Source organism: Neovison vison, chromosome 6 (assembly GCF_020171115.1).
Source record: "Neovison vison isolate M4711 chromosome 6, ASM_NN_V1, whole genome shotgun sequence".
In the NCBI taxonomy this organism is placed as follows: Eukaryota; Metazoa; Chordata; class Mammalia; order Carnivora; family Mustelidae; genus Neogale; species Neogale vison.
This window is the reverse complement of record NC_058096.1, coordinates 157,892,523-157,909,195: the sequence shown is the minus strand read 5'-3', so window position 1 is coordinate 157,909,195 and position 16,673 is coordinate 157,892,523. Positions and strand designations below refer to the sequence as shown.

Sequence of the window (16,673 nt, the reverse complement as noted above, 5' to 3'; positions counted from 1 at the left end):
TGGTGTATAGGAATGCAGTAAATTTTTGTATATTGCCTTTTGTCCTACAACTCATTATTTTATTGGTTCTAACAAGTTTTTGATGGAGTCTTTAGGATTTTCTATATATAATATGTACTCTGTGGATAGTGACTGTTTTACTGCTTTCTTTCCTTCTTCCCAGTTTGGATGCCTTTCATTTATTTTTCTTGCCTAATTGCTCTGGCTGGGATTTCCAATTTTATGTTGAATAAAAGTGATTAGAGTGGGCATCCTTGTCTTGTTCCTGATCTTAGAAGAAAAGGTTTCAGCTTTTCTTTGTTTACTGTGGGCTTGTCGTATTTGGCCTTTTCTCTGTTGAGTTACATTCCTCTGTACCCACTTTGTTGAGAGTTTTTATTATAAATTGTTATTGAATTTTGTCAAATGCTTTTTTGGCATGTATTGAGATAATCATATGATTTCTATCCTTCATTTTGTTAGTGTGTATCACATTGACTGACCTACAAATGTTGAAACATCCTTAATCCCTGAAATAAATCCCATTTGATCATGGCATATGATCCTTTTAATTTATTACTGAATTTGGTCTGCTATACCTTGTTGAGAATTTTTTCTGTTTATGTTTATTAGACTATGGCCTGTATTTTTTGCATATGTGTGTGGTGTCTTTGTTTGGTTTTGGTGTCAGGGTGATGCTGGCCTTTTAAATGGAGTTTGGAATAGTTCATTCTGGTTTTGGAAGAGTTTAAGAAAGGTTGGCATTTTTCTTTGAATGTGCAGTATATTCAAAGTGAAGCTGTCTGGTCCTGGACTTTTATTTATTGGGAGGTTTTTGATTACTGATTAAATCTCATTACCAGTAATTGGTCTGTTCAGATTTTCTACTTCATCATGATTTAGTGTTGGTAGGTTGAATGTTTTTAGGAATGTTTCTGCTGGGTTCTCCAATTTGTTAATATTGGAGTAGTGTCTTAATGATTCTTAATGTAGTGTCTTAATGATTCTTGTATTTCTGTGCTGTCAGTTACAACTTCCTTTTGATTTCTGATATCATTTATTTGAATCCTCTTTATTTATTTCTCAGTGAGTCTAGAAAAAGATTTGTCAATTTTGTATATCTTTTTAGGGAACCAACTCTTAGTTTCATTGATCAATTTTCTATTGTGTTTTTAATCTTTATATCATTTATTTTAGTTCTAATCTGTTACTTCCTTTCTTCTGCTAACATTGGACTTCATTCACTCATTTTCTAGTTCCTTGGGGTATGTGTAAACTCAGGTTGTTTATTTGAGAATTTTCACATTTCCTGAAGTAAGCATTTATTGCTATGAACTTCCCTCTTAAAACTGCTTTTGCTGCATCCTATAAATTTTAGTATGTTCTGTTTCCATTTTTATTTGTCTCCAGATCTTTAAAATTTTTCTTTTGATTTCTGTTTTGACCCATTGGTTGTTCAGTAGCATGTTGTTTAATCTCCACATATTTGTGAATTTTCCAGTTTTCTTTGTGTGTGGGGAGGGGTGAGGTTTTAAAAAATTTTTTAAATTTTGTTTACATACAGTTGACACAATGCTACATTAGTTTCAGGTATACACCATAGTGATTCAGCTTCTCTATATGTTATGCTACACCCACCATAGTGTAGCTACCATCTATCAACATACAATCCTGTTGTTGACTCTATTCCTAGTGCTGTCTGTGCCTTCCAGTTTTCTTTGTGTAATTAATTTCTAGTTTCATACTGTTGTCCTTGGAAAAGGTGCTTGATATGATTTCAGTCTCCTAACTCTATTAAGACTTGTTTTGTGGCCTAATATATGATCTATGTTGGAAAATATTCTGTGTGTACTTGAGAAGAATGTGTATTCTGTTGCTTTGCATGGAATGTTCTGTATATTTCTGTTAAGTTCATTTGGTCTAAGATGTCATTTAAGGCCATTGTTTCCTTACTGATTTTCTGCCTGGGTGATCTATCCATTGATGTGAGTAGGGTTTAGAGTCCCCTACTATTATTGCATTGCTGTCTCTTATTCCTTTTAGGTCTGTTATATTGGGTGCATAAGTTGGGTGCATAAATATTTTTAAATGTTTTGTCTTTTTTTATTGGGTTGACCCCTTTATCATTATGTAATATCCTTCTTTGTCTCTTATTTTACAGTCTTTGTTTTGAAGTCTTACTTTGATAAAAGTATTGCTACCCTGGCTTTTTTGTTTGTTTGTTTCCATTTGCATGGAATATCTTTTTTCATCCTTTTACTTGCAGTGAGTGTGTCCTTACATCTAACTGGTCTCTTGCAGGTGGCATATGGATGGGTATTGTTTTTAACTTATTTAGCCATTCTGAATCTCTTGATTGGAAAATTTAGTCCATTTCCATTTAAAGTAGTTACTGATAAATATGTGCTTGTTGCCATTTTGTTCATTGTTTTCTGGCTGTTTTTGTAGTTCTTTCTGTTTGATTCTTCTTTTCCTGTTTTCTTTATATTTCGATGACATTCTTTGGTGGTGTGCTTATCTTTATCTTTTGTGTATTTATTATAGTTTTTGCTTTGTGGTTACCATGGGGCTTACATAGAACAACTTATAACAGTCTGTTTTAAGTTGATAACAGTTTAAGTTTGATCCCATTGTAAAACTCAACATTACAATCACTCCTTGACATTTTATATTTTTTGTTTTTTTTTTTTTAAAGATTTATTTATTTATTTGATAGAGAGACAGTGAGAGAGGGAACACAAGCTGGGGGTGTGGGAGAGGGAGAAGCAGGCTTCCCGCCAAGCAGGGAGCCTGATGCGGGGCTCAGTCCCAGGACCCTGGGATCATGACCTGAGCTGAAGACAACCACTTAACCGGCTAACCCACCCAGTCACCCTTATCTTGTGTATTCCTTAATTCATTATTGTAATCATAATTATTTTTACTACTTTTGTTTAACTTCCATCTAGCTTTATAAGTGATTATACAGTAGCTGCAACAGCCGCCTCTCTCAGTCTTGAAGGATTGGCCTCATGTAGGAGATAAGCCTTATTGTTCAACCCTGCCTCAGCTTTTGGTTGTCTCTTAAACCTTTATGCTTGTCCAAGCAGCATATTATGTTTTTAATAGTTTGCAGTAGTTGAGGTTGTGCTACCAACCTGTCAGTAGTTCAGAAGGAAGGATCTCAGCACCTAGATTCATGCTGATTGGAAGCCAGACCCTCAGGCATCAACTTTTAAAAATATGCAAACATATATAGTCTTGTGGGATTGCAAGCTAGTGTACGCCCTGCAGGCCACCAGAGGCAGGGAATCTGAAGGTGTACCTTGAATGGTGGTCACAAAAATCAGGGTTCCAAATGAAAGTGTGAGCTCTTTTCTGGGTGATACTGGCAAGCTAGAGCAAGGCAGAGGAAGGGAGAGCACCATGGTGGCATCCGCTGCCTTTGTTCCCTGAGAGCAGCTCCACAGGCCACAAAACTTGTGCCAAACCTGAAGCCTGCCCCTCAGGCCAAGTTCCAAGACAAGCAAAGAGGCCTCCTTTACAGAAAGATTGGGGGGACGTTACACTTCAATCCACTGTCTATGTAGTACTCCAGGGGTTGGTAGTCTGCCAAGAACCATGTCTCCAATTGCCATAGTCCTGTGGGATCCAGGAATACAAACTGTTTCGGCCACCAAGGCCAGGTGATCAAGGGGTGTCTCTTGGGCAGTAAGTGGCAAAAATCAGGACATGGGATATGGGTAAAGTTCCCCTCCAGGAGACACTGATGCTCTGGAGTATGGCAGAGGGTGAGCTCAAAGACGACTTGAGGAAAGGATTACATTCTGCATTTAGGTGCATGTTTCAGTAGCAGCCTTCCCCTTAGGCCAGTCATGATGATTAACCAAGAGGTCTCCTTCACACAAAGTCTGAACTCCTGTGTCTATTGTCTCTTGATGTGGTTAGCTATTTAAGAACTTTTTCTCTGTTGGTTACAGCCCTATGGGATCCTTGGGCACTGTCCACCAGAGCCAGTATAGCTGTGTTCCCTGGCAGCAGCTACAAAAATTGGGACAGCAGATGAAGATTTGAGCTCCTTTCTGGGTGATATTATTAATTATTAGGAACACAAGCTCCCCTGACCTCCAGAGCCATGTGATTAAGAGGTGTACTCCTAGATGGCAGCTGCAAAAATCAGGGCACCAGATGCCTGTAAAAGCTCCCTTCTGGGAGATACTAGTGCTCTGGAATGTGTCAAAAGGAGCATGCAAAATGGCACCCGCCAGTCTGTGTCCCCAGAGAGGGCAGGGTCCTAGGTGTGTGTGTTAAATTAGATGTCTGCTTTTCAGACCAATGCTTTAATAGAAGTAGGTGAGTTTCCTTCACTTGAAGTCTGGATGCAGTTGGCCACCTCTTCACTGGGCCCTGGTGTGGTTGAATCCAGGCACAGGAACCCTTTAAGAGTGGCTTCTCAGGGGGTGCCTGAGTGCCTGAGTGGCTCAGTAGTTTAAGGCCTTTGCCTTTGGCTCAGGTCATGATCCCAGGGTTTGGGGATCGAGTCCCGCATTGGGCTTTCTGCTCAGCAGGGAGCCTGCTTCCCCCTTCTGTCTCTCTGCCTGCCTCTCTGCCTACTAGTGATCTCTGTTTATCATATAAATAAATAAAATCTTAAAAAAAAAAAGAGTGGCTTCTCAGATTAGTGATCTGATTAGTGTTTTGTGGGTATCAAGATGTGAACCTTTTGGCTTTCAAAGTTAAATGTCTGGGGGGCTTGCTCTCAAGTATATATGTCTTAAAAGTTGGGATGCTCAATGTGGCTTTCAAACTTTTCGGTCCTCAGAAATTCTGGGTTTGAGGTTCCTCTCAGTTGTTGGTTGTCATGCTGGGGATGGGATTTATGAGAAGGTAGTGTCTTAGCATTTCCTACCCACTTCATTGTGGTTTTTTCTCTCATTTGCCTGATGTGTAGCTGTCACTCAGCCAGGCTTTTTTGTTTTTTATTTTTAAGAGGAAATTGTTCCATATTTAGACTCAGTGTGTCCATGGGTGGAGGTGAGTTCAGAAGTATTGCCACCTTGAGCCAGAAATCAATGATTAGTTTCTTTCATGATATTGCAGTATCTTATGTAAACAGAAACAAAAATGTAACGTGTTCTACTTTTTCACTTTTCTACTCAAAAGTTTGCTTTTTGAATATTCATTTCTTTTTTTTTTTTTTTTTAAAGATTTTATTTATTTATTTGAGAGAGAGAGACAGTGAGAGAGAGCATGAGCGAGGAGAAGGTCAGAGAGCAAAGCAGACTCCCCATGGAGCTGGGAGCCTGATGTGGGACTCGATCCCGGGACTCCAGGATCACGCCCTGAGCCGAAGGCAGTCGTCCAACCAACTGAGCCACCCAGGCGTCCCTTGAATATTCATTTCTGTATCATATTGTTTTAACATACAGTTTTTTTTAGAACCCCTTAAATATTAATTGCACCTAAGTTCTTTAGGTACTCATCTGTATTCATTATTTCACTTATAACATGAATTTTTGTCATATATGCATATGTGTGTAGGGAAATATTAATGTGTATGCCCTTTCTCCTAGATTGTAAGCATCTGGCAGACAGGGATTTTGTTATTCGTCTCTAGCCTTGAAGACCTAGCCATATACTTGTCACATACTAAACACTGGTAAATTTGAGGGAGGTGACGTGTAGGGCTGGGAAGAATCCAGTTGGGAAGAGGGAGTGAGGACACCTCAAAGGAAGAGCTGAGTACTCATGTAAGTGAATTTAAGTAATAGCCTGGTCCCAGCTCAGAGCTTGCTACATTAGATACAAAACTGGTTTCCTTTGACATTGACTGTATTTTAGTGATTTGGCTTTGGCATAATAACTAGTTTTTCAAACATGATTTCTATGGATGTGCATTAACATTCAGGTTAACTGGTTCTCCTTATTGTTTTTACGTTGAAGTAAACAATACTGTTTTTTTTTTCTCCTCCAAGAAGAACAACAAAGGAATTTACAAAAGTGTTTCTTAAATTAGAAGTAATGAAGAAGGGATTTTTTTTCCTAATTCTTAGCAGACTTGATTCAGATGGTATCCCACAACTGTCAAAGGAAATGCCAGATATAGCTAACTGTCAGTTAAAATCTGGGCCTAAGGGCACCAGGTGGTTCAGTTTGGTTAAGTATCTGCCTCTTGATTTTGGTTTGGGTCATGATTCCAGGGTTGTGAGATTGAACCTCATGTCTGGCTCCCTGCTCAGTATGGAGTCTGCTTAAGATTCTCTTTCTCCCTCTGCCCCCTGCCCTCCACCCCTTGTTCTTTCACCAGTCAATCAGTCAATCAATCAATCAGTAGAAAGAAAGCAAAAGAAAGAGAGAAAGAGAGAAAGAAAGAAAGAAAGAAAGAAAGAAAGAAAATAGGATAAAATAAAACAAAATAGAATAAAATAAAATAATATAAAATCTGGGCCTAGTTGAATAAGTATAGAGGTGATCCTTTCAAAGGTGCCTAAACCACATTGACAAGACATCCACACAGGATATTCCATGGTAGACTGAAAACTGTAAACCAAGACTGTGGGCAGTAGCATATTTACAAGAGTTTGAGGTTTATGGTGTTTTAGGAATGGAGGCTGGGTACAAGTGGGCCTCAACAGGGAGGTGGCTCCAAGTGAGCCTCAGTGGGGAGATGTCTAAGGAGGCTGGTTACTAGACATCTTTGCTTTGCTTATGTTGCCAGAAAGAGTTTGTTCTTTTTCAGTTGGTCTAAGTTTCATGACCAGTGATATTTCAAAGTATATTTTCTAAGTGTCCTTATGGTTCATTGCCTTATTTTGTGTCATTGGGCCTCTCTATATTTGTTTTTTGAGGATCATGTTTCTTGGTTCTGTCAAGTCAGCATCTGTTAAATCAGATACTCATTTGTTGCTGTTTTTCCTGTTCAGTCTCTTACTCAGCAAACACTTGTCCTGTCTTCATTACTCAATCTGATCAATATTCCAATTCCAAATGTTCTTTTAGCACAAAGGTTATTACAAGATTTATAAGAGCAAGAAGAGGTCTGGATTGCTCTGTATAATAAATCATGGCAGTTACTAAGATAAATGAAGAAATGTAAAATGGGCAATAGCCTTTACTAGGGCAGTCAAAAAAGAAGAGAGAAATGATTTGTATACCAAATTTTCTAAGTAGGATTTTTGGACCAATAAGTCACATATACTTTTGCAGGCTTGTCTTTTTTTTTTTTTTTTTTTTGCAAAGTTCAGGGCAAATGGAGAGATTACATGGTTTTTAATACATTACACAATATTTTTTTTTTTCAAAAATAGAGTTTAGTTGAACATTTTACCTTAAAGAACCACTGGTGTGGTTTGGGGACAGATGTATAGATGTTCAGGTTTGCTGAGCCAGGACAAAGAATCATTTCCTCAGTTACACAGCTTATCTGAAGGGTTGAGATAAACCTCCACAATATCTTGTGATCAGTAAGTTGCAGGCTGGTTGATCAGTGCTGTGCCTAACAGTATCTCCTACTTTGTATTAATGGATATTTTCTGGAAATCAAATCCTAATGTAGAGAAGGGCAGAGTCCCTAACACACAGGTTCTGTGTTCAAGTTCTGTCACCAAACTGTTACATACCTGATGGTCAAGCCTGGGAACCCTAGCTTAAGGGAGAAGAAACTGCTTAATGGACTTTATGGGGTGGGGACAGACTTGGGGAGGGAGCAGTAGTATGGTGGGAATAGCAGCCTTGTGTTAAAAGTGGTACATGAAGGAAGGTGTTTGAGCATAGTCGCAAATGACAATAGAAACAGTGGTTTGTGTCTCCAGAAATATTTAGGTATTTGTTTCTCCTTCAGAGGTAGTTTTCTCAATACTCTATTGCGTCTATGATGTTCTTTTTGCTATGTTCATTAGCACTTTTTCTTTTTTTATCCTAAAGTCTCGTGAAGAAGAAATGACTGCTAAAGTAATGGATCTGCAGACTCAGCTGGAGGAGCTACGGAATAAGTACGAGGAAAGGCTGCAGCAGGAGGAGAGCCCTGGCAATGATAAAGTGAGAGGAATTGGACTGAAATCTTACCACTCTCTTAAGACTAAAACACTTAAATTTTTATTTTCTTGTTATTTCATTTTATTCCTTTATTGTTTCTTATAGACTTTAGTGTAGTATATACTCATTTTTTTCTTTTCCCTTTTCAGATAACAATTATGGAGTTACAGGTAAGTCATTGAATTTGACTGAAAACAGATTATTTTCAGGAGTACTTTGTAGGGGTTTTTTTCTTAAAGATTTTATTTATTTGAGAGAGAGCACAAGTGGGGGGTGGGACAGGGGCAGAGGTCCAAGAAGACTCTCCATTGAGCAGGAATCGCAATGTGGGGCTCAATTCCAGGATCCTGAGATCATGACATGATCCGAAGTCAGGTGCTAATTTACCACCTGAGCCACCCAGGTGCCCCAGGAGTATTTTGTGTTTTAAAAGTTAAAAACAAAGATAATTTACCAGGCAATGATGAAACCCATATGCATTTCACATCTGACTTCTTGTTTGTTTGTTTGTTTGTTTGTTTATTTATTTATTTATTTATACCTCTTGTAAATTTATTTATTTTTTAAATTTTTTAAAAATTTATTTTCAGCATAACGGTATTCATTATTTTTGCACCACACCCAGTGCTCCATGCAATCCGTGCCCTCTATAATACCCACCACCTGGTACCCCGACCTCCCACCCTCCGCCCCTTCAAAACCCTCAGATTGTTTTTCAGAGTCCATAGTCTCTCATGGTTCACCTCCCCTTCCAATTTCCCCCAACTCCCTTCTCCTCTCTATCTCCCCATGTCCTCCATGCTATTTGTTATGCTCCACAAATAAGTGAAACCATATGAAAATTGATGACTTCTTTTTTTTTAGACACAACTAGCACAGAAGACTACTCTAATCAGTGATTCAAAGTTGAAAGAGCAAGAGTTCAGAGAACAGGTACAGGTTTAATTGGTGCCTTTTATTTTGAACTGACTTAATTTATGTTCTTATGTACTTGGATCTCATTTAGCTAATTTTTAAAAATGAACTGATATAATACTCATTTAATAGCTGGCTTTGCAGTTTTGTCTTATATAAGAAAGTTTATTTCCAAATCTGAAGTTGCTGGAGGATTTCTCTTAAATTCATGATCACATGTATTTAAACAGAACATTTGCATCTTATTATTTCTAGTGTTTAACATCTTGGATAAAATTACGTGTTTATTTGCAATAACTTAAGTTTTAAAAAAAAGATGCTTTTGTTTTTATCAGAGGGAAAATCTGTTGACATAATCTTTACGACTTTTTCCTAGTAGTTAAATTGTCTTGATATAATAAATTTTATCCATATATTATCTAGTAATTAGATTTAAATAGTACTGTATTTATATGTCTAGAAGGATGCATAAGCATGAAAAGACCAGTATGTGAATCTGTGGTGCATATCTTCAGTAGTCTTTTTTTCCAAATTCTGGAAGAATAGTGATACAAGTCAGCAGGCTCTTTGAAGGTTACATCTCTAGGGATTTTCCAGCTTTTGTTTTGTTTTGTTTTAAAAATTATTTATTTGAGAGAGAGAGCACACATGCAAGCAGGGGAGGGACAAAGGGAGAAGGAAAGGGAATCTCAGGCAGCTTTCCCACTTAGTGCAGAGCCCAACATGGGGCTTGATCTCACAGCCCTGAGATCATGACCGGGGCTGAAATCTAGAGTCAAGTGCTTAACTGACTCAGGCACCCAGGTGCCCTAATTTTCCAGTTTTCTTAAAAGTCATACATACAAAAATCTTGACAGTTGTTGAAATTAGGTAATGGATAGATATATATGGGTATGGATTGTACTATATTCTCTATGGTCAATTATGTTTGAAAACTTTTACTATATGTATATTTTTTAAATCATAAATATAGATGCTAAGTGCTAATGCTACTTTATTTTTTTTTCTATTTCCCAGTGGTTTATCTTTTCTCATTCATTCTCAAGGCTACTGCTTTAAAACTCCCTTCTTATAGCATCCTCAAATCTTCAAACTGTGCTAGGATGGCAATTTTTGTATTAGTTATTTTTGTGGTCGTGAAATACACATAAAATTGACCATTTTGACCAATTTAAAGTGCACAGTTCATTGACATGTAGTTCATTCACAATGTTTTGAAAATTATTATCTAGTTCCAGAACATTTCATCATACCCTATAAGGAAACCTCATACCTGTGAAGCGATACTCCCCATTACCTCCTGGCAACCACTAATCTACTCCTGCATGTACAAATTTGCCTCTTACAAGTATTTTATATAAATAAAATCACATAAAACATAACCTTTCTTATCTGGCTTATTTTACTTAGCACAGTGTTTTTAAGGTTCATCAGTGTAGCATGTATCAGTACTTTATTCCTTTTTATGGCTGAATATTATTTCATTATAAGGATATACCTATATACTTCATTCATCAGTTTATGAATGTTTGGATTATTTCTACCTTTTGGGTATTACATATAGTGCTGTCAGGAACATTCTGTACAAGTTTTTATTTGACCACCTATTGGCAGTTCTTTGGGGTATATACCCAGGAATGGAACTGTTAGATCATTTGGTAATTTTATCTTCAGCTTTTCTGATGAACCACCAAAATACATAGTGGCACCATTTTACATTCCCACCAACGATTTCATATAAGGATTCTTGTTTTTCCACATCCTCACCAACAAGTTGGTATGAACTATCTCATTATGGTTTTAATTTGCATTTTTCTAATGACTAAGGTTGGACATCTTAATATCTGCTTGTTAGTCATTTGTATGTCTTATTTGGAGCAACTCTGTTTAAGCCCTTTGCTCATTTTTTAGTTGGGTTATTTGGTTTCTTGTTCAGTTGTATTCTTTATCTATTCTGAGTACAAGTCCCTTATGAGATAAGGAATTTGCAAGTATTTTGTCCATTCTGTGGGTGGTCTTTTCATTTTCTGATAATATCATTTGAGGCACAAAAGTTTTACTTTTGATAAAGACTATTTTGTATATTTTCTCTTTTATTCTCTGTGCTTTTAGTGTCATATCTAAGAAATCATTTATATTAATTATATATGCCTGTATTCTGTCTTTTAAGTATGAAAGAATCTAGTAGCTATAGCAGTACTTTCTTTTACATATGGTTTCCATATTAATCTTATGAAATGATTTGAATATTGATTACTTTTAGATTCACAATTTAGAAGACCGTTTGAAGAAATATGAAAAGAATGTATATACGACAACTGTGGGGACACCGTACAAAGGTATGAGTGATCTCTCGTGTTATCCACGGTTATCTCTTATTGCTGGATTTATGGAGGAGTTTTCTTTTTGTCTTTGCTAATCTGCTCTTTACAATGAGTATATTTTACTTTTGTAATTTACCAATAACAGCTAGTTTTAAGGAAAGAATGATAGTAATCTAAAACAAAAATTACTCATATTTGTTACCCCCCCCAAAAAAAATCAAAACAATGCTGCAGTATGCAAGTGGAACTACAGGTTCCCACTTTATTCTGCACTCTCCAGATGGAACCAACCTTTATGTATATTTTCCAGACTCTTCTGTATGTTTGCAAATACGTAATCTATGACATGTAATCATACAGACAGTTATATCTTTAGATGATTCTGTTTTTTACTATTACCGTAATGCTATAATTACTGATATTAAAGGAGATGAAGAAGATGATTCCATAATAATTCTTATATTCAAGGTAGGAGAGGGTGATTTGGAAACATTCTCTTGCTTGAAATAATATATGCCACTTACAAAGGATTTTAAAGATGAGCCTGAGTGTTTATATAGTTGTTCCCTTGAGATAACCATGATCTTTGAATAATCTCATAACAATTTTCCCCTCTGTTTTGCTGCCTCACTTCATTAAGAATAGTTTTATTTTGTTAAATGTTTTGTAAAGCTTTCTGCTTTTTCAGGGGAGCACTAGGGCATAAATCTAAATCATTTTACATTGTGTTTTTGAAAGCTCTTATTGCAGTGAAATAACACAAGATATTATACAATTTTTAATTAAATTAAACAAGGACTTGCTTTGGATTCTCTCCTGAGTGCTCTTTAAAAACAAGAGAAAACCAGCTTGGAAGTGTCCCATGGCTCATTGCAGAGAAGACTCCAGCTATTAAGGAATGTGGGCCATATCTAAGTCAGCACATAGGATTGTCAGCTCAACTGTTGACTCAGTGCTTAGGACTACATAGAGAATATTGATTCTTTTCATTTATCTCAACTTAAGATTTTTATAATTTTCTTTTTTGGGCAGTTTTGAATTGTAAAATGAACACATGTGTACAGTGTATTTATTAACACATATGCAAGTCTCCTCTACCATCCAAAAGTAGAGCATTCCTGTGATACCTTTCATAAGCGGAAATGGTGTAAAGCAAAGAAGCAATTACAGTTAGTTTATATGGAAAAAATTTTAGCATTCCTAGACCCAAAAAATACCCTCTCTTAGGCTTTTCAGTACTTTAGGACACATCTTACTAACAGATGGGCAGAATAAGTCGAGATAAAACACAAACGTTTACGTACACAGTTCAGAGCTCTGACAGCTTGAAACTGAGTGTGGTTCCTGGGGAAGGAGCTTGGTGGAGCCACTCCTGTTGCTGGAGGTGTATGCTTCCTCTCTAACGACTTGCCATGAAACAAATGCTGAACACTATTTTCACTTTTTACCTTTTTCATAAAAGGCAAAAACCTCTTCAGATTTTTTCAGTTACCAAAGACAGGTACTAATGTAGGTTTTTGTAAAAGTGTAACATGAATTTTTGGAAGGCAGGGGGTACCTGAATAGAACTAAGTGCCAGGTCTTGTTTTTGTTTTTGTTTTTGTTTTTTTGTTTTTTTGTTTTTTTGTTTTTTTCCAACAGGTCTTGTTTTGTATGTTAGCTCTTTTAATTCTCTCACCAACCTGGGCAGTGTAGTTGAATATGCACATTAATCTCTTCACCATGCTTCCTTTTTAAAGAGCAGAGTAGAATGAGCATCCACCAGGCAGGAAGAAATAAAAAGTTAAGTAGTTCTTCAAAACCTCTGTGTAGGCCTCTGCAATAATAGCTTTATTCCTCTCCTCCATTGGCTTGTTTTTTTTTCCTGACTGTATGTTAACTGTTCTCTTGTTCTTTATTGTTTACCACCTACATATATATATTGCTAAGCAATATTTTGTTTAGCTTTTGCTTATTTTGGAACTTTACATAATAGAATCAAACTGTATGCTTGTATTTTTTCTTTTGCTTAACTTAAGTTTTGAGGTACATCCATGTTGTGTGTAGCTCTGGTTGACTCATTTCCATTTACTAATTTTGTACATTCTTGTACATGTCTCATGTGGAAGATTTCCTCTGTACAACTAAGACTGGAATTGCTGAGTCATAGGATATGTACATTCTTGTGCACATCCTATCCCAGGTTGGCCAAACTAGATACAATTTGAAAATAATGTAGGAAACTGTTTTCTATATTTTTTTGTACTAATTTTCATTCTCACCAGCAGTGGATAAGAGCTCTCGTCACTCTAGCTCCTTAGCAGTACTGGATTTATTGAGGCCATTTAATGCTTCACTGATTAAATTCTGTGCTGTGACTTGTAATTTTAATTACATCTCTCTTATTCGTAATCAGGTTGAACATCTTATTTGATTGTTCTTTTTTAAAAAAAGATTTTATTTATTTATTTGAGAGTGAGCGAGCATGCACAGATGTGGGAGAGGCAGAGGAGGAGGGAGAGGGAGAGAATCTCAAGCAAATTCTGTGCCAAGCGAGGAGCCTGATGTGGGAATCAGTCCCACGACCCTGAGATCAAGACCTGAGCTGAAACCAAGATGTGGACTCTCAACTGACTGAGCCATCTAGGCACCCCAGTAGTTCATTTTTTAGTCACTCATTTTAGCTGTGTGTATTTCTTTTGTGAAGTTCCTCTCCATTTCTTTTTGTTTGTTTGTTTTGTAGAATTATCTATCATTTTCTCATTGGTTTACAGGAATTTTTTAAAAATTCTGAATATTAATCCTTGTTTATATATGTATACATATATACATATTATAAAAATAAGGATTAATATTCAGAATGTAATACATACACCTATATAGCATACACACATACACACACACACACATATATAAAATAAAGATATTGTATTTGTTGCTGTTTTCTTTATTTTCTTCTGTTCGAATTTTTTATTATGGAATTTTTTTAGACATATAGAAAAATAATGAATATGGCATATAATGAACACACATGTCCACATCAGCCACCCTCCAGAATTATTAAGCCATAGCTAATCTTGGTTCATCTCTACCCCAACCTTTCCTATTCTTAGTCATTGGATTATTTTAAAGTAAGTCCTAGATATTATATCTTATTTCATATGTAAACTTTTCAGTATATATCTATACAGAGGATTCCTTAGAAATAACCATGGTACTAATATCATACTTAAAAATTTCACAGTAGAAAAGAAGGGCCATCTGTACCCCAATGTTTATAGCAGCAATGGCCACAGTCGCCAAACTATGGTAAGAACCAAGATGCCCTTCGATGGATGAATGGATAAGGAAGATGTGGTCCATATACACTATGGAGTATTATGCCTCCATCAGAAAGGATGAATACCCAACTTTTGTAGCAACATGGACGGGACTGGAAGAGATTATGCTGAGTGAAATAAGTCAAGCAGAGAGAGTCAATTATCATATGGTTTCACTTATTTGTGGAGCATAACAAATAGCATGGAGGACAAGGGGCGTTAGAGAGGAGTAGGGAATTTGGGTAAATTGGAAGGGAAGGTGAACCATGAGAGACTATGGACTCTGAAAAACAATCTGAGGGGTTTGAAGTGGCGGGGGGGTGGGAGGTTGGGGTACCAGGTGGTGGGTATTATAGAGGGCACGGCTTGCATGGAGCACTGGTGTGGTGAAAAAATAATGAATAATGTTTTTCTGAAAATAAATAAATTGGAAAAAAAATAAAATAAATAAAATAAAATATGGAAAGAAAATAAAATAAAATAGAATGAGTAACCTTAAAAAAAAATTTTTTTTTCACAGTAACTCCTTAATCAAATAACCAGTCAGTGTTCAGACTTACCTGTTTAGGTTAAGTCTGTTTTCCTGTTTACTGTTCAGACTTTCATAAATGTTTTCTGGTAGTGGTGGTGGGAAACAGCTGATTTATTTGAATCAGTAGCCAGGTAGTACCCTTACTACTTTGATTGAGAAATCACTTAAATCTCTCTCTCTTTTTTTTTTCCAATTTATTTATTTTCAGAAAAACAGTATTCATTATTTTTTCACCACACCCAGTGCTCCATGCAAGCCGTGCCCTCTATAATACCCACCACCTGGTACCCCAACCTCCCACCCCCCCGCCACTTCAAACCCCTCAGATTGTTTTTCAGAGTCCATAAATCTCTTTTTAAAACTCTAGATTCCTTGTCCCTCTCCCTTTCCCTTTCTCTTTCCTCTTGTTATTTATTTGTTAAAGAGACCAAATTAACTAGTGCGTAAGTTTAAGGCCTTCTGAATTCTTGGTGCTCCATCCCCTAGTAGTTAGAATGAAGGGCCTGGTCAGATTTAGATTTGTGTCACTGGCAATAGTACCTTCCAAAGGGAGCTGAACTGCATGTTGTTTCACATCAAAAGACACATGTTTTTTTTGTAACTACTTTTACACAGTAACACGTGTCATCAGTCTGACTTATCACCTTTCACCTTAGTTTCACCCGGTGGGGACTGCTTGCCAAGATCTGTTGTTTCACTAGTCATTGTGTAATGGTGATATTCACATTCTCCCATTTCTTGTGCAGATATTAACTGGAATTCTTCTGTAAATGGAAGTTTTCCCACATTATCTATGTGGTTACCTTGAAGTATAGCTCATACAGGGAAAGCAGAATAAGTTCTTTTTGCCTGACTTAGTTATTCCATATATTTTTTTAAAGATTTATTTATTTATTTATTTTATTTATTTTTGAGTGTCTGTTTTAGCAGCTTTAGTCTTTTGGATTTGTCTATGCCTGCTCTAACACTTCCCTCTATTAATTATGATGACTTAATAGCCTATATTGCTGTTTAGCTGGGGAAGCCCTCCCTCTTTATGTTTTTCAAGAGTATCTTAGCTATCCTTAGCTCTTTTGAATGTCCATTTAAGTTTTAGAATCAGATTGTCAAGTTATACTCACAACACACACCCAGAACTGAGAGGATTTTTATTAGAATTTCATTGAATGTGTAGAAAAATTGAAGAGAATTTGTACTTCTATGGTATTGAGTCTCCAATCCATAATCATGATATCTTTCAACATTTACTTAGGTCTTCTTTAATTTCTGTTAATAATGTTTATTGTTCTGAGTAGTTCTCTTATACCTCTTTTGTTACATTTATTCTTAGGTGTCTGTAAAAGTAGTTTTTTATTTTTATTTTCCAATTAAATAAATGCATGTACAGTTTTAAAGAAAATCTGAGCCAAGCCTGCTTTTAACTAAAATTATCTGTAGTGCACTCAGTTGATTACGATTGTGCTAAGTGTAGTTAAATGGATTTTCCAGTTGTACATTTTGAGATTGAGCCTATGTAATGTACTGTATTAAAAATGCTGAGTAGGAAAAAAAATGCTGAGTAGGGGCACCTGGGTGGCTCAGTGGGTCAAACCACTGTCTTTAACTCAGGTC

General features: G+C 36.4%; 1 protein-coding gene across 6 annotated transcripts in view; it reads left to right on the top strand.

The window, feature by feature from the left end:
* GOLGA4 (golgin A4) overlaps positions 1 to 16,673 on the top strand; it is a 138,531-nt gene that overhangs the window by 97,113 nt on the left and 24,745 nt on the right. For all 6 annotated transcript variants that reach the window (XM_044252700.1, XM_044252699.1, XM_044252701.1 and 3 more), the window contains 4 exons: positions 7,882 to 7,995; positions 8,142 to 8,162; positions 8,857 to 8,925; positions 11,171 to 11,246. In XM_044252700.1, the coding sequence (XP_044108635.1) occupies positions 7,882 to 7,995; positions 8,142 to 8,162; positions 8,857 to 8,925; positions 11,171 to 11,246 (280 nt within the window). The remainder of the gene's footprint in view (positions 1 to 7,881; positions 7,996 to 8,141; positions 8,163 to 8,856; positions 8,926 to 11,170; positions 11,247 to 16,673) is intronic.